The sequence below is a fragment of the Vanacampus margaritifer genome, chromosome 8, assembly GCF_051991255.1.
Source record: "Vanacampus margaritifer isolate UIUO_Vmar chromosome 8, RoL_Vmar_1.0, whole genome shotgun sequence".
In the NCBI taxonomy this organism is placed as follows: domain Eukaryota; kingdom Metazoa; phylum Chordata; class Actinopteri; order Syngnathiformes; family Syngnathidae; genus Vanacampus; species Vanacampus margaritifer.
In genome coordinates this window covers 11,925,409-11,952,234 of record NC_135439.1, presented here as the reverse complement: position 1 = coordinate 11,952,234, position 26,826 = coordinate 11,925,409, and the positions used below count along the sequence as shown (strand labels likewise).

Here is a 26,826-nt window from a genome sequence, read left to right as displayed (position 1 = left end):
ATTTATTTTTTTAGTTTTTGTGTGTGTGTGCGTGCGTGTGAGTGTGCAAGTGTGTGTTCCACCATCTTCCGGGTGGCACAAATGTTTTTTTTTTATTTACTGTACAAAGTATTTTTGATATAAATATTGACTTTAGCAGTGAAATCTGACTTAAAGCAACACTAAGGAACTTTCACTCTACGTTGATTACGGTGACACTATAAAAACTAGTCTAAATCTCTGAAAAGGTTAATAAAAAAGTGTGCTGTGTACCTGCAGAGAGATTGAATCTCTTGTGCCTCGTTGTCCTGCAGGGGACACTTAACAACCCCAGCAGCTCCCACATGGAGATGCGGGTTAAGTGGATGCATGTCGCCTTAATGACATGCCGTCGGAAAGTAGATGGACACCCAATCAGACGGTCCGCATGCAGGCGGAGACCAGAAAAGAGCGGCGGGAAGAAACGGAACATCTCAACTTGTCGTATAATTAAAACATTCACGCTGGAGGCAAGTTTTGATTGCGGCAGGACAGTTAATCTATCCCCTTGCTCCCTGCTGAGACCAAGTATGGATTTACTGGTCAGTGAAATATGTGTGTGCGCAAATGAGGAATGCTTCTTTTCTTCTTTTGTTACGCTGCTGGAGAAAATGAGGTTGTCGTTGGACGATAACGATGTTCTGTACTAACTTTCAGGCCTCATGGACAGAAAAAAAGCATTTTTTTTTACACCGGTATGCAAAACCACAATCACAGCACTGATTGCATTGTTGTCATAATGTTTTTTTTTTTTCTTCTGATGTACAAATCACATCTCACTTTCTGAAACTCTTGATTTGCCTCCGTAGTGGGACGGCAAAGTTAAGCGCAATCATATCCAAATTGTCATCCTACAATATTTCCCTGCAATAATATGGCAAGGATCTCACATGCTGTGAAGCAAACGGGGTTGTTGCTATTTAAAACACAACCGAATACTTATACAACGTTCTAATAATGGCTGCATGCTGTTTGTGTTCCATGAGCTTTTTTGTTGCCGCTCTGTCTTGGCATAAAGCTTTTGTGCCCTGAAGTGTCACGGCATATGAAATGAGTGACATGGAATGAGTCACTTATTAAAGCTCTTCATTTTAATGTCAGGGAGACACAAGCTGAAAATATTTTGTGAAATATGGTGAAGTAGATTTTCGGTATATAGGACGAATATAATAAGTATAGGATCGTTTTGTATAGTGTAGTTGAAGTGAATATATATTTGGTTAGACCCAGAATCAGACTAACTTTATTGTTAAGATACAACAAAATTAAATACAGTTAGAATCAGTCCAAGAGACATAAAAAAACAATAACCAATACAAGGAGAGAGAATGAGAAGCCTGACGGGTTGCCCAAAACGGTGCCCTGGTTCTCAGTTAAAAAAATGGGTAACATACTAAGGCGGAGAAAGGGGGGGAAGCAACCCTAGACTATGTCCCCAAGGAGGAGCACAGTATGGATTTGGGGGGTAAAAAACAAAAAAACAAAACTCAGCAAACAGCCACCTAAATACTCACGCATGTGGGAAACCCCGCCTGTTCGTGATGAGCTGTTCTCATAGCATTTTTTATTGGTTGGTGGAACCTAATGCACAGCTATTCACTCAAAAACTCAAACTATTCGTGGCATGTTTTGTGCTCTTTCTCGGAAAGCCCTGGATAATGATAGTAATTAAATCAAGGAAGTCTTCTCAATTATTCTTTGTATGTCAGGAGTAGCTAAATTTAGCTTGGGGTTTGTGTGGTTTTGTTCTGCTACATTACAAAGATCAAGCTAACAAAAAATTTTTTTAAAAATTAAAATAAATTGTGTAATTTTAAGACATTTATTTTTAAAGGTAATGTCATGAATTTGAAATTATATTGAATTATTAAAATGATTAATTAATGATAATGAAAAACATAATTTTGGGTGTGTCAATTACTTTTTTACTCTTCTCTCATGCCTCCAATGGATTTCTTATTTACGGAAGAGGATTAGGGCTAGTGAAGAGGGGGGGATTAGGCAGTATTCTCACTTTACTGAGATTAAAGGGAGAGTTCTGAGATTAAAGTGAAAATTCTGACTTTAAAGTCAGATTTGCCACAATTCTGACTTTAAAGTGGGAATTCTGACTTTAATCTCAGAATTCTCAGAGACTTTAAAGTGTGAATACTGAGAATTATGCTCATTTTGAAGATTTTGACATTTTCACCTGAAGTGTACAATCAGGGGCTGAAAACGCATTTAAAGCAATAAAAAGTTCATTTTGGCTCTCACACCTAAATTAAACGTTGTAGACTCAAAATGTTTGCTGTATTTAGTGTATTTTAGCATCCTGAAGGTGATTCCAGCATTAATTTCATTGTCCTTATGCTCATTTTGAACATGAGAGTTCTCACTTTAAAGTCAGAGTTCTGAGATTAAAGTCAGAATTCTCACTTTAAAGTCCAAATTCTGAGAAAAAAGTCAGAATCCTGCCAAACTTCTTTTTTTTTTTCTCTCTTCACTGGCCTTAATCCTCTTCCATACTTATTATTGTCATAGTTAACACCTTCACTTCTATTGTCTTCTGTGAAAACAACTGCTGCTGAAAAGGCTGCACATGCACTACTGCGGTGCTTCCCAATCACTGCGCTGTTAGAGCTCATCAGGTGAAGCTGATTTCATTTCACTTAACTCTTTGACTGCCAGACGTTTTCAGAAAAGGGGATGCCGTGGGTGCCAGCCGATTTAAGCATTTTGACTGATCTTTTGACTGATCTTTCAAGGTCCACAGAAAATTATGTGTTTGGACTATGGAAACACACATACTACCAAATGAAAGATTGGACTCTCATCTTTCATTAGAAAAAAAAGTTCGTTTCTACCTTATTCCGTTTTTGATTAATCAACAATAGAAAATGGTTAGTTTCATCTCTGTTTTGAAACAAACGTCTTTTAACGTCTTTGGCACTCCTCCATAGGATTTTACTAAACGTTATTTAACGTTTTTGGCAGTCAAAGAGTTAATTGGCCCGGACGTTTTTATTTACTACAAATAATGTACCATTATTCATATATCTATGCCAGCAGCATCTAGCGGCAGGCAGAACAATGAAACGCTCGTCCACTAGATTGCAGATGATGCAATTAAACTAACCCATGTACCCACCTGTTGCCATTCACGCAACAGAATGACAGCTTTGCATTTAACTAAGCAGGTCCATTTTTCTAATGTAAAATACGCGCCTCGCCCCTCATTAAAGGTTTGGAAACTGCGCTACTTTATATCTGACACAAACGCATGTATGTGAGTTGCATACAATCATCGTACGTGAGGTCCTGCTGTGGCGATCGCAGAGGCGCAGAGCCACCTGCCGCTGTGTTAATGACTGAGATGATTTGCTGTTGCCAATAAGAAGGAATACCTGCAGTCCCTCCCTGATCCCGGGGTCGACGGGCTCTTAACAACGCGGGAAAGGATGATAACACGTTGGTGCTTTCGTAAGATAAATGGCTGTGATGCAACTATACGCCTTCTCCTTTCCTCGTGTGCGTCTGCCATATATTCAACTTGTCTTTGTCTTGATTTTTTCAGCCCATTATGGAGGCAGGTTCAAAAAGATGGGATCTGATTTGCATAGAGAGCCGCAGGGCTGTTGTGTGTGTGTGTGTGTGTGTGAGAGAGAGTGAAGCCAGGTGATTCATTCCAGCTCCTCCAGTCTTATTTTCTAGGAGATTAGATTAAAACCAATCAGTCAGCCCAAATCACACTGACCTCAGTGGAGAGTGCGTCGTGGGACTGTGGTTTAAAGCGTCCGGCGTGCCTCTCTCGCTGCCCACCCTGAATAGACCAGGCGCTGTTTTTCTGCTGCTCAGCCATGGCAACGCTGCACCTCGGAACAGTTTGCCTAAAAAAAAGAGAGAACAGCCACACAGTGAGGGGCAGGCCAGCGTGAACATAAACAGTGTTATTTTGCTCAATCCAAAGGGCGTAATCAATGTGATGCATGTGGGCCAGAGTGCAGGTCCAAGCCACAAGAGAGATGAGTTGGAGTGCTTTGGAAACTGCCCTTATGAGCATGAAGATGAAAAAACAAAAGGCTACACGTGTTGATGCATTTGCATTGCCTTTTTTGCAATTGTTTTGTTAGCTTAGCGGGGTAGAATTGAGAAGTTTTGTAGGTTCAAATGTAAGAGCTAATGAAAACTAAACCAGTGTAAATATGTGCTTTTTTAGCCAAGGTTTACAATTAACTCATTCACTTCCAGCCATCTTCACTGAAGCAACCCCCTATGCTCCCGGCTGTTTTACTGGATTCTGACCGATTTTGCAAGGCCCACAAAATATTGTGTTCTATTGCTATAAAAACATGGAACCTACCAAAAGAAAGATTAGAGTCTCTTCTTTCATAAGAAAAAATATATATTTCTATCTGTTTCCGTTTTGCAGCAATTAGCATTAGAATATAGCTAAGTTTCATCATTATTATGCTACTTTTAATACCGTAAGAGTGCAACAAATTTCCAAATGTTCAAATTCAGTCACCTTGGCAAGTCTGGCATTGACCTGGTGCGAATTTGAATGAATGCTTTGACATTTGAGAAGAGGGAAGAAATACATATTTTACAGCTTCCTCCTTGCAGTGCAGTCTAGTCTGGATTAAAAAAAAAATATATATATATATATATATATATCCTGCAGTTTGGTTGAGAAAGTCACTTAAAAATGTAAGGACATGTCACCAGTTGCTCCACTGTTGTTTCATGGAGATAAATGTTAGCCATTAATGCTTTTTAAGTAACTCCTGTTTTATTTTCACACTATTATTCTCCTTGCTGCATGTCCTCGTCATATCTTTAACCACATACAGTGAATATAGAAAAGTCTACACACCCCCATTCAAAGGGTTTTGTGGTATTTATTGAAGCAACCCCCTTCGCTCCTGACTGTTTTACTGGATTTTGACTGATTTTGCAAGGCCCACTGAATATTGTGTTCTGTTGCTATAAAAACATGGAACCTACCAAAAGAAAGATTAGAGTCTCTAATTTCTATCTGTTTCCGTTTTGCAGCAATTAGCATTAGAATATAGCTAAGTTTCATCATTATTCACAAATCTGTTTCAAACATAGCCCTGGTTGATCTCTTATACTCTGCTTCCACCTGCTGGCCGTTTTTGTTATAAACTACCATTGCTTCAACCGTTCTCTTCAGTTCAGAGGCTGCATCAAAACCTTCTGTATGCTCTAGCATAAAAAAAAACATAAATATGTTTTTGGGACACAGGTAATATTTGAAATAGAACATATTTATACATTTTTGGGAGCAAATTAGTTAATATTCAATAACGTGTGTGTGTGTGGGGGGGGGGGGATTATATGCAGGATATAATTCCGACTGTCAAATTAAATCTGTTAGCATACAAATTCCAAACGCAAGCATTGAGTAATGTGGCGCTCACTATAGGATACATGAGGTTTATAGTTTCTCCAGGCTTGTCATTTTGCATGTGTCTCCTACTAAACCATTCCACCTCCATTCTGCAAACCAAGCAGGAAAACATTTTCTTATCCAGGAGAACGCTCACTTCTCAGTCGAGAACTAACAGCAGTAAGGCGAATATGCAGGGCTAATGTCCTCTATAGATAAAATATGGTCTAATATTTATAAACAGCCCACATTCCCCATACATGCCACTGGAGAGTACAAATGTAGACACATCGATGTGGGCTCGTACATACAACTTTAATGCACTCACATGGGAGGACAAATATTCATGTGACTGTGTTGAAGACATACTATTAATAATGGCAGCAAAGTGGGTGCATGTATCGCAACGTGATATTCCCAGCTTGTCGAATTTATACGCCAAAGGCATTCAGTCAAATGTTCAGCTGGAGGTGTGACATGTAATTTGAGGTATAGGGCCTGTATCTCTCTTTTTCATTTTCACACATTCTGATGACAAGCATCAGGGTGAGATGTGGGTTTGATTTTAGTGAGTCAGTTCATTTGTTAGTTACTCAGTTAACAGTTAGTCAGCCACTCACTTACTTGGTCAGTCAGTCAGTCAGTGCATAGTCAATGATGTAGTTAATTACTTGGTTCATTTGTTGTTCATGCTTGCTGTGCAACTAGTCAGCAAGTTGGGTAATCAATCAGTTTGTTCGGTTGTCAGTTAGTTAATCAGTGAGTCAGCTAGTCATCCAATTAGCTAGTTGCCAGACAGTTCCTGTCACTTAGTCAGTCAGCTAGTCATGTAGTTATTTATCTAGGTAGTTGGCTGGATAACAATTTAGTCAAATAGTCAGTGAGCCACCTAGTTACAGTTAGGTAGTAGTATTTGTAGTCATTGAGTTAGTTAGGCAGCTAGCTAGCTTGTCAGGCATTTAGTTGGTTAGTAAGACAGTTGTGTAACAAGACATTTAGTCTGTGAGTTAGACAGTCGTCAGACAGTTGATTAGTAGTCAGTCACTTTGTCAGGTATCCAGTTAGCTGGTCAGTTAGTAAGTAGTTGGTTAGTAAGATAGGTGGTTAGATAACAAGTCAGTCAGTTAGTTAGCTAGTTGGCCATTTAGCCAGTAGTCAGATGTTTGCTTAGTAGTCAGTTTCCTTGTCAGTTATCTAGTTAGCTAGTCAGTTAGTTGATTGGTTAGTAGGGCGCATGGTTAGATAAGTCAGTGAGTAAACTAGTTAACCAGTAGTCAGACATTTGCTTAGTAATCAGTCACTTAGTTATCAAGTTAGCTAGTCTGTTAGTCAGTTGGTTAATTAGTCAGACAGCCGGTCATTAAGTTGGCCTTTCAGCCTATTAGTTTGCTAGTCAGTCAGTTAGTTATGTGGTTAATTAGATCAAGTAGTTTTGGTTTTTTTACTGAGCCAATCTGCCAATCCATTTGTCCATTTCAGTCTGATAGTTTTATTGTTAAACAGGTTGAAAGCCAGTCAGAAAGCCAGTTTGTTTGCAACTGAGTCATTCTGCCAGTTAGTTGGTACAGACAGCTGGTTTGTAGTCATTGAGGCAGTTTGTGACTCAAACCTTTATCCAGCTTTTCACTTAGTTTGCTTGTTAGTCGGTTACAGTTACAGACTGAAAACTGTTCTGTTGTCCTTATTCTTAACAATAAGTAAATGACAGTTTGGCGCCTTAGCATCTAATCTTCCACTTTGCCTTTTTCTGTGTGTGTTTTGCATGTTGACAGGAGAGGAAGCTGTCGGCCTTCCCATACATTGAGATTTGTGCCACGCTTGTCGCCAATTACATGGTTCCACTGTCCCGCCAGACTGATTTCTTTGTTCCCGAGATGAGGGATGAGGCCAAAGCTGATGTGAAAGAGGAAGACTCTGATGAAGACAGAGGAACTGACATTACAGGTAATATTTTACACAGTAGGAGACAAGTCAAGTCAAGTGTCTAATCATCCCGCATACCGAGGGAAGTGTTCATTTATTTCATTGAGAGATCATACATCTGATTTCTGGTGACCCGAGTTTTGATTGTGCCCTGGCGATGACGACAGCTCGTGTCACGTCGCAGCGACACATAAAACCCGTTTGACACCATGATCGCCGAGGACATGGAGATAAATGAGTCTTTGTCATTTGTTCTGTCATGCCGAGTACGTGTGATGGAGCGCAATGTGATATTAGCGACTATCACGCGTCCACGCCTGGATGGACTGTCAGCAAGTACAAATAACTAAATGAAGGACTGATGGACTGAGCTGCTCTCTGGCCTTGTGAATTCTGGAACTCACTCGGGCTTCTGAATGACTGTACAGATTATGGCAGGTTTACATTCTATACGTGTTTGGCCACTGCCAATCTTTTGAGAAAATTGGAAAGTTTGAAAACCCTAGATCAGTGTATATCTGCCTTCATTGAGCCAAAGCACATAATATACACTAGAAAAATTGCACAGCACATGACTAAAATTGTCACAAAAAGTATACACACTGCAATAATGATGACCTTGTCAGTTTACTAATATGGGCCTGTTTAGTTGAAAACAAAGCTTTCATTCTGTTCCAATTTACAATTTAATTAATTATATGTAAGCTCCTGCCATCTAGTGGAAGAGCTTATAATTTGTTTTGCCCTTTCACTGTATGTCGCTGGCAAAGATAGAGGAACAATGATGCATTACTTATAGTAAATAAATAATAATTTTAAGACCAATTAGGTGAAATTGGATAAGTTCCCATGACTCACCTTTTATGCTTTTATGCTAAAGTGGCAAACAATGTTTTTGCAGTTGTGGAGCCCCGATTTAATTGATATGTACGTTTAACCCATATTACAAGACTGATACACGCAACTTTGAAATACACCGTTGCATACGAAATAAATGTCTTACATTAGTTTGGATAATATATGAATCCCTTATTGTCAAACCAAATAAGGAAGTACAACCGGTAGGAGTTCTTTATCCTCTCACCGGGGCTCTTAAAGGGAATATTCCGGACAGTGTTTTATGCTCCTTTTCCGACACTTAACACCCATGAAGCTTTTTAGTGCTCACATGAGGGCTGAGAGTTGTCGGAAGACACAACCTAAATGGACTTTTCAGTGACACTTTTTTTTTCCTTGAAAGATTAGCAATTACACCCACTTTATGTTTTATATGTATATATATATATATATATATATATATATATATATATATAGTTGGAAAAATTGAGAGACATTCCCCGATAAACGTCTTTTGTTGCAGTGAAACACACAAATACACGATGAAAAAATTTGCGTGGGTTACCTTTGGCTCATTTTGACTACTCAAACGGATTAATGGCATTTGAATTTCTTTCAATGGTGAATATTGATTTGATGTACAAGTTAATTGCGTTATGAGCTGAATGGGCAACTTGCGGCCTCAGCCTGCACCCACCCTCAGAGTGGCTCTCGATTCATTTTTGAAAATAAAAACGTTTGCAATAATTGAGCCGTTTTAAATTGTAAAAACAGTGTTCACCACTAGATGGCAGCCATTGCTTAAGAATGCCTCAATCCTGAAACTACTCTATCAGAGAAGAAGAGAGCAGGTCTGGTAAAAAGCCAGGACCAAATTAGGTCAAGAAAATGTCTCAGAAGAGTAGGAAGCTGATTTATAAATTCACGGAATTTGAACACAAAACTATCTACCTCGTTTCAACCTAACTCACCAATACACTGATCTGACAAAAGTACACAAAGCAGCAACATGAACCGTTGACGGCTAATTTGAATTTGTGTCCTCCCAAAACATGGATATATAATCAACACTTGTAATAATCGTACGGTGGCTTAATTGGGCAAGCAGCTGTTGATGATGATGCAGAGAAGACGCACCGGGAACAAACTTCACTGCCCTATTCTGCACTTTTGCAGGTGAGCCAGCCTATTTATTGGGGGGATTTTGAATGTCATACAAGACAAACATACAGTAGTGCAACATCAACATCTTTGAGTGAGATGATTTTTGTGAAAATGCACCCAAAGATCAGTCCTTGCACTTAAGTAGCCCATCCGTGAGCTTATCTCAAGGTACGACTGTATTATGGATACACTTTTACAGGAATCTGATTTTTGGCACTCTTGTGCCAGAGATAGAGCGTGTATATCATTTGACTGGTATTCCCTGACGCCGTGAAGCTTTCTTAGCGAGGGCCAGCGCAATCAGTGCGGCTAAGCTTTTGTCTGGCAAGCCATTTGTGGAAATCCCATTCGGGCATGCGGGAGATAACCTGCCTTCTCGCCCTTCAGCGTACTTGACCGCAAGCACGCCTACAAAATTATGTGCAATGAATGAGAAGCTTGTTCATCATTGGCGGGCACCAGCAAGTGGGCTTCATTTGCATGTTTTGTTGATATTTTGCATGAATAAGCATTCAGTATGTGCATTCACAAAGTGAACCGTGGATAACATTGTGAGGCAAAAAAAAAAAAATTATTATTATTAATATTCCTTGGCACCTTTTCTCACTTTGTCAGGAAAAGAGACTGTCATATAATAACCTCATTTTGAGAGAAGCTTGCTCACAAAAGTCACCAAATAAGAAGCAAAACATGCAACAAGTTGACCAAACAAAAACTAAATTGAAACAAAAGACAATTCAACTTTGTATACTTAACAAATTTAACCAAACCATGTAATTGTATGTGCTAGCTTAATGCTATCATAATACAAACGGACTCTGACAGGCTAACATAAATCAGCATAGATACTTAACAGTTATTATAAACCTTCAAACTGCCACTTTAATACACATTGGAGTTAAAATGATAGTCAAAAAAGAAAAAAATATTTTTTACTTTGTATACTTTACAAATTTTACCAAACCATGTAATTGTATGTGCTTGCTTAATGCTATCATAATACAAACGGACTCTGACAGGCTAACAGAAATCAGCATAGATACTTAACAGTTATTATAAACCTTCAAACAACTGCCACTTTAATACACATTGGAGTTAAAATGACAGTCAAAAAAGAAAAAGTAATTTTTAACTTTGTATACTTTACAAAATTAACCAAACCATGTAATTGTATGTGCTAGCTTAATGCTATCATAATACAAACGGACTCTGACAGGCTAACAGAAATCAGCATAGATACTTAACAGTTATTATAAACCTTCAAACTGCCACTTTAATACACATTGGAGTTAAAATGACAGTCAAAAAAGAAAAAGTAATTTTTAACTTTGTATACTTTACAAAATTAACCAAACCATGTAATTGTATGTGCTAGCTTAATGCTATCATAATACAAACGGACTCTGACAGGCTAACAGAAATCAGCATAGATACTTAACAGTTATTATAAACCTTCAAACAATTGTTACTTTAATACACGTTGGAGTTAAAATGACAGTCAAAAAAGAAAAAGTACTCTACAACAAGCCAATATTAGCATTCAGTGGCCATTATGTCTTTCCGCATTCAGCCTACTGGAGAAATACGACGAGTATTAGTACAATGATTCCCAGTTAGAATTAAGTCGGCAAACAGGATAATGCAAGATATTCATCACAATGATCCCAAACTGCTCGTTCCTTTCCCTTGTAAACAACATCCATCCACTGTTTAACGTTCTGCCTCCTTCTGTGAACTCCGTTCTTTTTACATTGCTACTTAAAGGATCCTCTGGATTCTGAGCTATTATAATCCCGATGGGCTCAATTTAGTAAGGGAATTAGGCAAATGTCATCGAAAAGACTTTGAAGGGTCCAGCTAGCTTTTTATGACTGCTTGAGGGTCATCCAACGTTCTGGCGCATCTTCAGCCAATTATCCTTAAGCAGAGCCATTATTTCCCGTAAATGTCCTCGTATTGCCGAGGCATTCCCATGTGGGACGATCATCCGCATTCATCAGAAGTCCCATTCACACCTCAGCAAAGAGCGTTCGCTCCCATCGCCTCCTGTTGAGACTTGCCAGCTAATCAACAGAACATTTCTCAGCCCCTTGATGAATAACACAAATGGACTTCTCATATAGAACACCCCATGTGATAGTTACGTTGTAATGGGTACACAGTCTGGACATGACTTGTTTTTTTGTACTGTGTGCCGTGTTGATGACGTTCATCTGGAGTGTGAAAGCATCAAGATCAAACGATAATAAATGTAGGCTATTCTTTAAATGGTGATGATCATGGAAACTGGGGACAAGATGTTTGTTTTTACAATTTAAAAAAAAAATGTGCAGAATTTCACAAGTTACTTCATGTTAAAGACTAAATAGCTCTTAATATGAAAAGAAAAATGCACTGAGCTGTCACCAGCTTACAAATGCAATTATGCCATCTAGTGTCAGAAAAATGACCAACACAAATCAATATAACTCGTTTTTTACAGTACAGTGCATCTTTTTAATTTTAACAAAATTCTATGAATTATTATGAAATTATTGTATCAATGACTAATAGATGCAGCCTATTAGTTTAACTTTTTTACTACTTTTGTTAACAAGAGTATCAAACGTAGAATTTGCGATTAACTCATTTAGTGCCATTGACGGCTATAGACGTAAAAAAAAAACATTTTAGCAATTTCTATTAGTTAAACGTTTTTTTTTTTTTTTACTTTTGCTAACAAGAGTATGAAAACCTAGAAAAAAAGAATTATTGTACATTTCGAACAGATATAAGATTTGTGATTAATCGTGAGTTAACTAGTGAAGTCATGCGATTAATTATGATTACTAATATTAATTGCCTGATGCCCCCCCCCCCTAATTTTTTAATCTTTTTTTCTTTTTTTTGAAAAGTTTGACTAATAGAAATAGGTCAAACAAATTTATGGCAGTGAATGAGTTAATCGTGAGTTAATTTTTTAATCTTTTTTTAAATCTTTTTCTTTAAAAAGAATAAAAGATTATAGAGAATTAGAGGCATCAGGTGATTAAAATGTTTAATTGTAATTAATCACATGACTTCACGAGTTAACGCACGATTAATCACAAATTTTATATTTGTTCTAAATGTACAATAAAAAATTCTAGTTTTTTTTACTCTTGTTAACAAAAGTAGAAAAAAAGTTTGACTAATAGAAATAGGTCAAACAAATTTATGGCAGTGAATGAGTTAATCGTGAGTTAATTTTTTTATCTTTTTTTCTTTTTTTTAAATCTTTTTCTTTAAAAAGAATAAAAGATTATAGAGAATTAGAGGCGTCAGGTGATTAAAATGTTTAATTGTAATTAATCACATGACTTCACGAGTTAACGCACGATTAATCACTAATTTTATATCTGTTCTAAATGTACAATAAAAAATTCTAGGTTTTCTTACTCTTGTTAACAAAAGTAGAAGAAAAGTTTGACTAATAGAAATAGGTCAAACTAATTTATGGCAGTGAATGAGTTAATCGTGAGTTAATTTTTTTTAATCTTTTTTTCTTTTTTTAAATCTTTTTCTTTAAAAAGAATAAAAGATTAAAGAGAATTAGAGGCGTCAGGTGATTAAAATGTTTAATTGTAATTTATCACATGACTTCACGAGTTAACGCACGATTAATCACTAATTTTATATCTGTTATAAATGTACAATAAACAATTCTAGGTTTTTTTACTCTTGTTAACAAAAGTAGAAAAAAAGTTTGACTAATAGAAATAGGTCAAACTAATTTATGGCAGTGAATGAGTTAATCGTGAGTTAATTTTTTTATCTTTTTTTCTTTTTTAAATCTTTTTCTTTAAAAAGAATAAAAGATTATAGAGAATTAGAGGCGTCAGGTGATTAAAATGTTTAATTGTAATTAATCACATGACTTCACGAGTTAACGCACGATTAATCACAAATTTTATATTTGTTCTAAATGTACAATAAAAAATTCTAGTTTTTTTTACTCTTGTTAACAAAAGTAGAAAAAAAGTTTGACTAATAGAAATAGGTCAAACTAATTTATGGCAGTGAATGAGTTAATCGTGAGTTAATTTTTTTATCTTTTTTTCTTTTTTTTAAATCTTTTTCTTTAAAAAGAATAAAAGATTATAGAGAATTAGAGGCATCAGGTGATTAAAATGTTTAATTGTAATTAATCACATGACTTCACGAGTTAACGCACGATTAATCACTAATTTTATATCTGTTCTAAATGTACAATAAAAAATTCTAGGTTTTCTTACTCTTGTTAACAAAAGTAGAAGAAAAGTTTGACTAATAGAAATAGGTCAAACTAATTTATGGCAGTGAATGAGTTAATCGTGAGTTAATTTTTTTTAATCTTTTTTTCTTTTTTTAAATCTTTTTCTTTAAAAAGAATAAAAGATTAAAGAGAATTAGAGGCGTCAGGTGATTAAAATGTTTAATTGTAATTTATCACATGACTTCACGAGTTAACGCACGATTAATCACTAATTTTATATCTGTTCTAAATGTACAATAAACAATTCTAGGTTTTTTTACTCTTGTTAACAAAAGTAGAAAAAAAGTTTGACTAATAGAAATAGGTCAAACTAATTTATGGCAGTGAATGAGTTAATCGTGAGTTAATTTTTTTTAATCTTTTTTTCTTTTTTTAAATCTTTTTCTTTAAAAAGAATAAAAGATTAAAGAGAATTAGAGGCGTCAGGTGATTAAAATGTTTAATTGTAATTTATCACATGACTTCACGAGTTAACGCACGATTAATCACTAATTTTATATCTGTTCTAAATGTACAATAAACAATTCTAGTTTTTTTTACTCTTGTTAACAAAAGTAGAAAAAAAGTTTGACTAATAGAAATAGGTCAAACAAATTTATGGCAGTGAATGAGTTAATCGTGAGTTAATTTTTTTATCTTTTTTTCTTTTTTTTAATCTTTTTCTTTAAAAAGAATAAAAGATTATAGAGAATTAGAGGCATCAGGTGATTAAAATGTTTAATTGTAATTAATCACATGACTTCACGAGTTAACGCACGATTAATCACAAATTTTATATTTGTTCTAAATGTACAATAAAAAATTCTAGTTTTTTTTACTCTTGTTAACAAAAGTAGAAAAAAAGTTTGACTAATAGAAATAGGTCAAACAAATTAGTGAGTTAATCGTGAGTTAACTATTGAAGTCATGCGATTAATTCCGATTAAAAAATGGTGGTTTGCTAAAGTCCTAAATCTTTAGGAATGGCTTTTTAACCCTTTCCAGACTCATAGATATCAATTACTTTATTTCTCATTTGTTCTTAAATTTGTGATTTTTTTTTATTTTTTATTGAACAGGTAGGCTTGGTTGTGGTCATTAAAAGTGAACTGACAAATGTGATTAACCACAGTGAATCCACATAACAAGGGAGGCGAGTACTTTTTCACAAATTTCAGGAGAGGAGAAATACATTTTCCCTGTTTCACTGTATATACAAAAACTAAAGTAAGACGACTCGATGAAGAGGAGCGTCAAGTGGGTTGAAGGATGAGAGCGAAGATGAGCACAGGGGAGCGTGTAGCTTTGCGCCCAGAGGGGGAGCAGCTGGAAGGAGCGACATGGTCAAATGATGGCCGTCATAATCCCCAGTAACATATTGCCACTTAAGCATTGGACTTGCCTCGCTTGCCTCTCACTACGACAACACCGCATGCAGCGCTGTACAAGTCGCTGGCGGTCACATGACCAGCCTGCAATGCCCTCCGACTCCACCTGCTTCTGGTCTGTAACGCCTGCTGATGCGAGTGCAGGCGGCGCTTGAGTAGCGCAGTGAAATGTTGTGTGGCATTTAAACTAAGAGAGGGACAAATTAAAGGAAGTTCAGTCACTCGGCATGTGACTTCTCCACAAGTTTGAGGCTGCAACTCCGAACGCTTTCGGGTTTTTGTCTTAGTCACTTTAAAAAAAAAAATGATATGTATGTAAACGTTAGGTTAAGATCGTCATCATTTGCAGTTGAAACCAGAAGTTTAAATACACTGTGTAGAAAAGACAAACGCTTTATGTGTCTCATTGTCCAACTTGAAATCAAGACTCATCTTTGTTTTACACCAATAGAGGATATTAAAGGTGATTATTATTATTATTATTTTTATTAAAATTGGAAATCTATAAGAATTACAAGCTGTTTTCTGACATTGTAACCTTTGGTATTTTTCATGCTTTACATCAGAGGTGTCAAACTCAAGGGCCACGGGCCAGATTCGGCCCGCCACCTCATTTTATGTGGCCCACAAAGGTAAACCAAAATTACTTATTATTATTTTTGTTACTAATCGCCCTTTTAAAATAACCCAAAAATATATATATATTTTTTATTAATATTATTATTTTTGACTGGCTTCTGATTTCAAAACTAGTTATCCATCAATTTGTTGAATATGTGATGATATGAGGCATATATTAATATGAATTAACAGTCATAATGACCCTCCGATGAAAACCAAAACTAGGAATGGGCGAGCACCGATACCAGGTATCATATCGGGCCGATATTCAGCTTTATTTCAAGGTATTCATACTCGGCTCTTGTGGCCGTTTTACGATTGGGAACTAATTAGAAGAATAGAAGATTGACATTAATGTTGTGTTATTTTAAGGAAACGATATAGGCCACATACTGGTATCAGTCTAAAAATAAAAAAGTGGTATTGGACATGGCTAATTTTATGTTTTAGACTACAGATAGAAATAGCTAATAATCGTGTAAGACAAACTGCCCTGCTCCACTACAATTAATTTAATAAATCTAAAAGCATTAATAAAGCATATTCTATTCAAGGAAAGCTATTAGAACAGTTGTTGATTCTAAATATACTTCTATTTGATGATTTTACTTAAGTCAATATCTGTTACACAAGCTCTGAAGAAAAAAATGGAAGCAAATGTAGAAAAATGTGATTGATCACGATTAATTACAGAAAATGTGCAATTAATTAGTTTTAAAAATTTTATCGTTTGACAGAGCTATAAATGATGTGTGCGTTGATTCGCTGCTTTTTAACTCATTCACTCGCAGCCATTTTCGCTGAAGCAACCCCCTTCGCTCTCGGCTTTTTTACTAGATTTTGACAAATTTTGCAAGGCCCACAGAATTATTGTGTTCTATTGCTATAAAAACATGGAAACTACGCAGAGAAAGATTAGAGTCTCTTTATTTATCAGGAAAATATATATATATATTTATATTATATTTGTATCTGTTTCTGTTTTGCAGCAATTAGCATTAGAATATAGCTTCATTTCATTATTATTCACAAACCTGTTGAGAACACTGGGGAAAAAGAGCTTGTTGCGACATGGCCCTGGTTGATCTCTTATACTCTGCTGCCACCTGCTGGCTTTTTTTTGTGATAAATACCAGTACTTTAAGCGACCTCTTCGGGTCCAAAGCTGCATCAAAGCCTTCTTTTTTTTTCTTTTCTTCAGGAAAGCTCAGTATTGTTCATTCGATTTGACATCATCATTGCTCTCCTTTTTTTATTTTTATTTTATTTATTTTATTATTTAATAAATAAATAAATAAAATAAAATAAATATATATATATATATATGTATATATATATATTTTTTTTTTTTGTATGTGGGTGAGTATGTGTACGTGCGTGTGTGTGCGTGCGTGCGTGCGAGCGTGTGTGTATTCATCAGTTCACCTAAAACCTATTAAAAAAAATCCCATACTAATAATATAATATAATAATAAATTGCCAAATGCAGAAACATCAATGTAAGTTATCACGATGTGGTGGCTCTCGCTAACAGACAGAATTAAGTAACCAGAATTAGTTTTAAAAATTCTATATACGTAGGCCATGTTTTTATAAATTTTGATATTTGGTTTTTATTTGAGGCAGATATTTTTCCATTAAAATGTGATTTATGAGGAGGTTAGACCATTGGTCGATATTCAGAGTTTGTTTATTTTTCCATTTAACAAGAATTGTTTTTTTTTGCGATAGTAAGGGCTACAAAGCCTTCTGTATGCTATAGCATTTAAAAAAAATAAAAAAATAAAAAAAAAATAACTATAAATATGTTTTTGGGAGTGAATGACAAAGTATTAAAAAAACATTTTTGTGTTTGAATGAGTTGGGGAGGGGGTGGGGCGGGTAATGCATACCACTGTGTGTGTAACAGTATTTTCCTTCCTCCTCATCACTTGGTCACTCCTGCCATCCTCTCGCATCCCCCTCAGGTGCCGACTCTCACAGCGACGCCAGCTCAGGAAGCGCCGGCGTTCCCTGGGACAGCCGGGAGACGTCCCTGGCCGCGTCCACCGCCGCCTCCTTGGCCTCGTCCCTCCCTCTGAGGGACGTGGTGGACGTGCAAGGCGACGGCAAGCACAGAGACGGCAGCGAGCGAGGCTCGGACGGCTCGCTGGCCAGCGGCTCGTCTTTCGAAGAGCTCGACATGGATCAGGAGGAGCAGGCGGGAAAGGAGGAGGTAGAAGGGGAGGTCCCCGAGGGTGGTGATAGGAAATCTGGTGAACTTTTGCCGGAGGAGGCGGCAGCGGGGGAGGAGAAGAAGAAGAAGGAGCCTTTGGGGGATGATGGCGACGAGTGATGTTGAGAGATAAGGGATGTCAGCCACGTAACGATGGCTAGAAAGCGTCTCGGTTGTCGTTGTTGTTGCTGGTTATCAGCCACCATGTTACCATGTCGCAGGATCCAAACCCAGTCACGCCACATTTGATCTCTTTTATAATCTCATTAAAACGACATCCTCTTTTAAACCATGTCATCACATAATGGCATTGGATTGCGCAGGTGTATCTAATGAAGAGTCCAATAAAGAGAACATTCAATCATCAGTATTCGTTTGTTAAGCCGTTTTATTTTTAGCGTTAAGTCCAAGATGCTGCGACACGTTGGAAATGATGCACAGCACATGGTTGTGTGTATGCGTGTGTCTGTAATAATAAAACATTAAAATGCGCTAAACTAAATGAAGTCGTGTATTACTTGGGAGTGTGTCTTGTCTGTAAAAAAAAAATAAATAAAAAAAAATTATCGCACAATGCTCTTTTTTTTTGTTTTGATACGCTGCAGCGTGAGCGGCGGTCGCGCACGTTGTTGCTCGGATGAAGCTGATGAGCCTCTCAGAGCTTATTTGGCTCACTTTAAGCCACTTTCTCTCTTTTAGGTAAAACAGCAGTTCAACAGCCTGAAAAATAGGGAAATAAAGGGTCCTGTATTCAATTGTATTTAAAGGGGAAGTCAACCTTAAACATTTCTTGACAATATGCTATATGTGACCTTATTAGTCTAAACATGACATCCTGATTAATATTACATTTGTTGAATATGAGTTATGCAGCAAAATCCAGCCATTTTTATCCATCTCGGCGGCCATTTTGCCACTTCCTGTCGACTGAAGATGACATCACAGTTGCTCAGAGGTAATGACCAATCACAGCTCACCTGTTTTCTGAAGCTGAGCTGTGATTGGTTGTTACCTGAGACCTGACCAGCCGTGATGTCATTTTCACTCAACAGCAAGTGGCAAAATGGCTGCCTTCTAATATTGATTTTAAAAAAAAAAATATATATATATATATATATACTGGATTTTGCTGCTCAACTCATTTTCCACTAACGCAATATTAACCAGAATACCGTATTTAGACAAGTGGGGCTGCACAGAACATATTATCAATATTTTTCTGGGGGGTTAACTTACTCTTTAACCATTAGTGGTAAGATCGTCCAATTAAATTTGCTCATGGTCCTTCAATGCTACTTTTAATACCGTAGGAGTGCAACACATTTCCAAATGTTCAAATTCAGTCACCTTGGCAAGTCTGGCATTGACCTGGTGCGAATTTGAATGAATGCTTTGACATTTGAGAAGAGGGAAGAAATACATATTTTACAGCTTCCTCCTTGCAGTGCAGTCTAGTCTGGATTAAAAAAAAAAAATATATATATATATATATCCTGCAGTTTGGTTGAGAAAGTCACTTAAAAATGTAAGGACATGTCACCAGTTGCTCCACTGTTGTTTCATGGGGATAAATGTTAGCCATTAAAGCTTTTTAAGTAACTCCTGTTTTATTTTCACACTATTATTCTCCTTGCTGCATGTCCTCGTCATATCTTTAACCACATACAGTGGATATAGAAAAGTCTACACACCCCCATTCAAAGGGTTTTGTGGTATTTATTGAAGCAACCCCCTTCGCTCCTGGCTGTTTTACTGGATTTTGACTGATTTTGCAAGGCCCACTGAATATTGTGTTCTGTTGCTATAAAAACATGGAACCTACCAAAAGAAAGATTAGAGTATCTTCTTTCATCAGGAACAAAATACATTTTTACAATTTTGCAGCAATTAGCATTAGAATATAGCTAGGTTTCATCATTATTCACAAATCTGTTTAAAACACTGGCAAAAAGAGCTTGTTGCAACATGGCCCTGGTTGATCTCTTATACTCTGCTGTCACCTGCTGGCCGTTTTTGTAATAACTACCGTTGCTTCATGCTTTCTCTTCAGTTCAGAGGCTGCATCAAAGCCTTCAGTATGCTCTAGCATAATAAAAAAAACATTTAAGAAAAACATAAATACGTCTTTGTGAGCATGGTAATATTTAAAATAGAACATATTTATACGTTTTTTGGGAGCAAATGGGTTAAAACCAAAAAAGTGCCATAACAAAACTGCCCAAACGGATGGGAAATGGGTTATGGTCTGATGAGACCATGAGGTTTTGCACACGTGTGCAACCATATTGCAATTTCCCCATCACTGTAAAAAAAAAAAGTAATATTGACATGGAAAAAAATAGTAAAGCTTACAAAAAAAGAGTTTTGAGGACATTTTACCAGTTTTTTTTACTCAAGGGTTGAGGAACAAATCCACAACCTTCAGGTTTAAAATGTACTCAAAACACTCTTTGTCAAATTTACTTCGAATTTCTGAGTGAAAAAAAACCTTTATTTTAAATATTACTCCTTTTTTACAGTGTTGAACAGATCTCAAGTTTTTTTTCAACTAATTATCTGCACTACAGAATCACTTTTATCACTACGTAGTCACGTGCCACCACGTAGCTCCGCCCCCGGGTGACAACAAACTTGATACATCTCTTTTAAAGAACCGTTCACTATGCCCAACTGCTGCTCGCTGTGACGCCAGTTTCGTTAAATTCACTGGCACCATACAGTGCTCATATCTCAAATTTTTGCTCTCAAGTCAGAACATCGGCTCACTTGTTCCTGGCACCACTACGTCTTCGATATGTAATCCACACATGCAACGTGCCCTTCAACTACCATAAATGTCTTCCCTACTTCTCCTCCAGACAACTTGTCCTCACTATATGTCCTCATGAATCACTTGACTGCATGTCCTCATTGCATATCTTCCTTGTGTCCTCCTCACTTGAGTCCATCCAGTCCGGCCTGAGGCTACACATGAAAGTCCGTCTGGGAGAGGCGCTGATGACATAGTGGGCCAACAAGTGATTTAATTAATAGTGAAACCCACTGGGCTGTCTCGGAGCTTCCAGGGCACGCAGATGATTGCCTCCCTGCGATGTTAAATATTAATCTCATTAGATCTCTGGTGGAGAAAGAGAAGAAAGCCGACGTGCGCATTTCAGACGTCCACCACTGCTGCGCGTGTGAAGACACTTTTGTTGTTGTTCTTGGCAGGAAGGTGAGACGTGCGACCCCTGCGTGCACCGGGAAGTGACCTCGCACTCTGCCGTGACGTGTCACAACGCGTTTGTGGAGCCCCCCCCCCCCCCCCCACCAAAAAAAAGTGCAGTCTCCAAAGAGACCTTCTTTTCTTTTCACAAACAGGAGGGCGACTCACTCTCTACTTTGCAAGTCGAAACAAGTACACTCGTTGCGTTCCGAGCTTTAAATGTGACACCACAACCTAGTTTGCACTTGGAATGACGATCTCCCCACTGCATCAAGCCTGCTGGGTGCGCTCATCCGCAGTCCGCCTCGCGTTTGTCTAGAAGTGACCAATTCCGGCAACTTGCGAAGTAACAGGTAGAATTTCCCACACGCGCGATATAACAGCTCAATTCCCAACTCGGGAGATATTTATGAAAAAAAAAAAAGGGCTGTTCCTGTTCCCCGCCCTCGGTGTGGGATCAATGAAGTGGGCGTCGATGTTGCTGCGGGTCGAGGGTGAAATGTGACTTCGGGGGGGGAGGGGGGAGGGGGGGCTGGAGGAGCTTCGGCGGCGCTCGTGTGCAGCACCACGGACAGCGACACGCGCCGTTTTCTTTCTCTTGTCTCCTTCTCGTTCTCTCAACTTGGCCCGCCTTCCTTCGTTCCTTCTTTCCACCTTTTCCTTCACTCCGCACGTCCGAGGGCGCTCCGAAGGATGTGCGCCGGCTCAGCGCTGCTCGTCCAGCCCGCTGGAAGCTGAGGAAGCCCGCACAGGTAAGAAGAATAAGTCTCAATGTTATCTTCGGTTTTTTTTTTTTTTTTGGGGGGGGGGGGGGGTAACTTCGCCATATCGACCATTGATTCTTGATGTTGGTGAAGCTTTCTTTACTCTCTCTCATGACGTATCGATACATATTTAGGACTATGCGTATACTGTATTTTCTTCTTTCTCTTAAATTTTGTTTTTAAATAAACTCATTAAATATTTTTTTGTATTTGATTATTTATTTTTTCTGGAGAGCTCAGTATTGTTCATTCGGTGATTTTACCGATTTGACATGTCATCATCATTGCTCTCCTTTATTTATTTATTTTCATTTATTTTTTTAATTTTTTTTGTATTTTGTAAAAAAAAAAAAAAATGTTTTTGATTTTTTTTAAAAGATTTGAACAGCAATTTGTGTGTTGCAGGGGGAAAATAGCTACAAATTATATATGTTGCAGGCTAAGGAGTTAAAGTGCTCATAAAATCATTATGACCCCCCCCCCCCCACACACCTAAAATAAATGGAACACAAGCATAGGAAAATGGTTGATCAGGTTTAAAATACACATAAAGACAAGCCTGCGGCAAGCAAATCATTTGCTTTGAATCGTCATTTAAAATTCCATAGGATTGCAAGTTGCAATCTGTGCGGGACTGATGGCGAGCTAGATGTTGATTATGGACAATTATTTAAACGTGGGGCATCATGTGAAGCCCCCCCCACTCCGCCCCAAAACACCACAGTCCCTGTCACCTGTTGCTACATTTGACAATGACTAGTACAGTGAGTTTGTCTTGAAGGATCACTCACCTGTAAACAAATCCCTCCCATATTGTTTCTTTTGACTACAAATGGTAACAGAGCAGCTTCCATTCGGGCACTTATTTGAGATGATTTTGTCCATTTGTGAGTGCAGGTTTCTTTACAATAATGCATTGATGGAGGCTATCCTATTGAGCTCCGTTTGATTGCACGTGTGTGTTTATTGCTGTATTGTGCACCTGATGCCCACGCAACATCTGCTGTCGTCAATGACAGATCCTCACATTGATGTACAAGCTTGTTCATGCTCCAATAAGCATTATGTAAAAAAAAAAAAAACAACAACAACAACAAATGAACCGAAAAAATACACAAAAATTAGGATTCACACATCTAGTGAGAACATTCCGCCTGGAAAGAAAAGACACTAACACTTAAAGGTGAGGTGTGAAGGTGCTGAAAGCTTCCGATGAATGACACCCGAGTCTGTTTGGCGGATTCAAAGTAACGCGCGAGTTGACAGTGAATGACTCCTCAACATGTGCGCCAGGTTTTCTTCTAATGAGTTTCCTTCTGCCTGCAACTGTAAAATTGAACGGTGAGTGATGATGTCGAGCAGATCAAACTTTTTACACCATGCACCTCATGATTAGCTGAAATGCAGTGGCAGGCTGAGATTTTATTCCAAAATTTTTATTAGGGATGGATGTGTACTGATCATTTCATGTAATTTTAATGCAATATTGAGATATATAGATCATTCTTTAAAATTAACTATGAATAATAATAATTGCAAATATATTGTACTTAAAAGTTAAATACAACTGAACTATCCGCCCTTTATTTATTTTAATTTTTAATTTTTTTTTTTTGTGGGGAGCCATTTGCAACACTCCATTCCGTAATTCCCGCCCCTCACCACATACACAATGAATGAATGCAAGAGCTGTTTCAAAACTCACTTTTAATTGACACTGTCATTAAGATATACATTAAATAAGGTCATCATAATATTAGAGCTCTGAGTATCCCTTCATACCTGTCAAATGGTAGTGTATTGAATGAACTGGATTGTGCAGATGTACCTAATGTTGTGGCCTGTTTGTTTTTGCTGCAGCATGTTCTGCCACGTTTTGGAGTTGAGGAGCAATTAGTGCAGAACACTAGGAAGTGGTCTTTTTCATCGGATTCCCGACTAAAAATGGGATATTACAAAATGAGGATATTTGGAAGAACAAGGCTATTAAATAAATAAATAAAAATCTCAATCAGCACTTTGCCGCCAGGCCATCACTGGGCACTTATAGAAAAATAACCGTTTACATTCCCACTTGCGCCTATGGACAATTAAGAGTCTTAAATGTATGTATTGTATGTTTGTAAATGTATGCTTTTAGAATGTGGGAGGAAGCTGAAGGAACTGAGCCGAGACTCAAACCCAGAATCTCCAACTTCTTCCCCCACTAAGTTGCCACAAAATAATCTAAAGCAGAGTCTCTTTTTTTCCCCTAGCCAAGCTAAAGGGAATAAAATCACCCAAAAAAAGGCAAATGAGGCAGGTGGAAATACGAAAAAACAAAATTAACTATAAAAAAAAAAGGCAAAGGTCAAAGTAACAAAGAAACCACCAGGGAACTAAACACAAGCAAACTAACGAGACAACGAGGCACACCTGGACAAGAGATGGGCAGCTGGAGGAGGGAGCTGATTGGTAGACAGAAGGAGCAGAGCTGAGGGGGACAGGTGGAAACGTAACGAGTAGACGTGACACGGTAAAAGGGACGCAAGGAAAACATGAGAAAACTTCACGTAATCAAAACAAAGTCACCAGTAGCTGTTTTTTATTGTTAGTTTTTTATTCGAAAATGTCATTTTATGAATAGAATACTTAGAATTTTGTGAAAAACAAAGCAAATATCTATGTTAGCCATTCTACGATGACCATATATCTACAACATAAGTTTGCCTAGCTAGCTCAGACCTCCGCCAAAGCTGAACAACACTTTTATCGTTTTGCTTAACCATTTCAAAAATGACTACTGCATGTGAAAAACGGCAATAGAAGCTAATAACAAAGCCCAGTGCACTGTAAAATTCACAATGATCCATGATGACAATTCCAAATGCTCTGACAAGATAATATACCTTACAGTGACTTCCAGGAACATCATTTCTATTGATGAAAAAAAAAAAAAAACACAAAGATGAGTGAAAGAGTTCAGACATGATGAATTATGCAAAAAAACAAAAAAGACAATCAAAAAGTGTGCGTCCCTCAGAAACAAAAGTGCCAGCCATCCATCACACGGCCGAGAGTCGTGCCGCTTCTTGCGGTAACGATCTGCGCGAGACGCAGCCAGAGGATGAATGTTTGATGAGGAAGGCGGAATGGGGCTCCTGGGAGGAGGAGGAGGCGTGCAAGGGATTCCCCCCTTTTCCAGGTGGTGAAGGCCGGGGTGGGTGGGGGGTTGGATAAATTGAGTACTGTGGCTACCATGGCGACCAGGAGGAGACGTATGATGATACACTTTCAACTTCAAGGTCGTCGTCGCTAATTGTATCCTCGGCCTTATTACAAAAGGTCACGCACTTTATTTTTGGGAGGCACTTCCTGGTCTTGATGATGAGTTGGCCGCAGGCGAAAGGGAATGAACTTGAGAAATGTTGATTATGCTAACTTTATTATTATTTTTATTTTTTTTTACAGAAAGTGTCACAATGACCTGGTTTTGGGATTGTTTGTATTTGACGGGATGCTGGGGTCCTCACTGACATTTGTTTAACATCTCAATTACAGATTTAGATACTGTCAAACCAGGCGGCACGGTTGCTGACTGGTTAGCACGTCCGCCTCCCAGTGCAGAGGACGTGAGATTGAGTCCGGGCTTCGGCCTTCCTGGGTGGAGTTTGCATGTTCTCTCCGGGTACTCCGGTTTCCTCCCACATTCCAAAAACATGCATGGCAGGTTGATTGGACACTCCGAAATTGTCCATAGGTGTGATTGTGAGTATGGTTGTTCATCTCTGTGTGCCCTGTAATTGACCGGCAACCAGTTCAGGGTGTACCCCGCCTACTGCCCGAAGCCAGCTGGGATAGGCTCCAGCAACCCTTGTGACCCTTGTGAGGACAAGCGGTAAAGAAAATGGATGGATGGATACTGTCAAAGAAAATAATTTTAAATCAAATTCAAAGCAATCTCATAGCTTTTCATAATGACAATGTCTTTAGCTTAATGCTAGCAAACAATGCAAAATTCCATAAATATGCTAACAAATAGCATGCATATTCCAATAGTATTCCGGTGTTGTAGCTGTTATACCAAAATGATCACACCTTCTACCTCCTCATGCCTGAGACAGTGTAGTACTAACAAGTCACATGACACTAGGGAGGGAAAAAAATGCTCCATTTGGACAGTTTCACTTAGGGGTGTACTCACTTTTGTTGCCAGGGATTGAGCTATTAATGGCTGTACTTTGAGTTATTTTTACATTTAGACTTGAGTCATAATTAAATCTGATTCTGAACTTGCTATTAAGCAACTAAAGCAAATCAGCATCATTGTTCCTTTCCGTCATTTCTAAACATTTTAGCAACTGTCTTAAAATATATAGATGAACCAGTTTTGGGGTGATAAATGTTTAAGTGCTCTTGTTTGGTAGGCAGCGTGCGCTAATAATGAACTTGGATTGCTATAGCGCCTTTAAGGTTTAGAAAGAGGTTTACAGAATCTCAAGGGGAAATGATCTATACGGTATACGGAATGAGAGTTTCATTTGGTGTGAATTCATTGACCCAGTTTGATTCCACAAGCAAACTTGGAAATGTTCAATAAAAAAAAATAAAAAAAAGAGAGCAATGATGATGACATGTCAAATCAGTAAAATTACCGAATGAACAATACTGAGCTCTCCAGAAAACAGAAAAAAAAAAAAAAGGAAATGTTCAATCATTGCAACGTTTCAGCTGCATGTCTTCCGTGTGACATTTCAGCAGCAGGTTGTCCATCCGCCCTTCCCTCTAACAAGCCCGCCCACTCAAGACCCGTCTTTCTGTCCGCGTGCACACAATGTCATTTTAGGGAGCTCTTACTTTTTTTTCCCCCACTGTGAAAACATCGCACGTAAATGACCTCCATCTTCTTAACATTTGCTTCAACTTTGGAGCACATCGCCATGTTAATATGAACTCTCCAAAATAAGAATGAAACCCGAATGACATCTTTCTCGAACCTTTACCTCGTTTTCCCGCCCACTTGCTTCTGCCGCTTTGTTCCCGCACTCCCTTTTCTTGCGCCTCCCCC

At 37.9% G+C, this 26,826-nt stretch overlaps 2 protein-coding genes across 2 annotated transcripts in view; both read left to right on the top strand.

The window, feature by feature from the left end:
• Positions 1-18,312, top strand: part of tex264a (testis expressed 264, ER-phagy receptor a) — a 67,375-nt gene extending 49,063 nt beyond the window's left edge. Inside the window, exons 4-5 of the mRNA XM_077572784.1 lie at positions 7,183-7,354; positions 17,563-18,312. Coding sequence (XP_077428910.1) covers positions 7,183-7,354; positions 17,563-17,930 — 540 coding nt within the window. The 3' untranslated portion in view covers positions 17,931-18,312. The remainder of the gene's footprint in view (positions 1-7,182; positions 7,355-17,562) is intronic.
• A 3,251-nt stretch (positions 18,313-21,563) lies between these two features.
• The window catches only part of grm2a (glutamate receptor, metabotropic 2a), a 37,377-nt gene continuing 32,114 nt past the window's right edge, over positions 21,564-26,826 (top strand). Inside the window, exon 1 of the mRNA XM_077574155.1 lies at positions 21,564-21,767. The gene's annotated coding sequence lies outside the window, so the exon portion shown is untranslated. The remainder of the gene's footprint in view (positions 21,768-26,826) is intronic.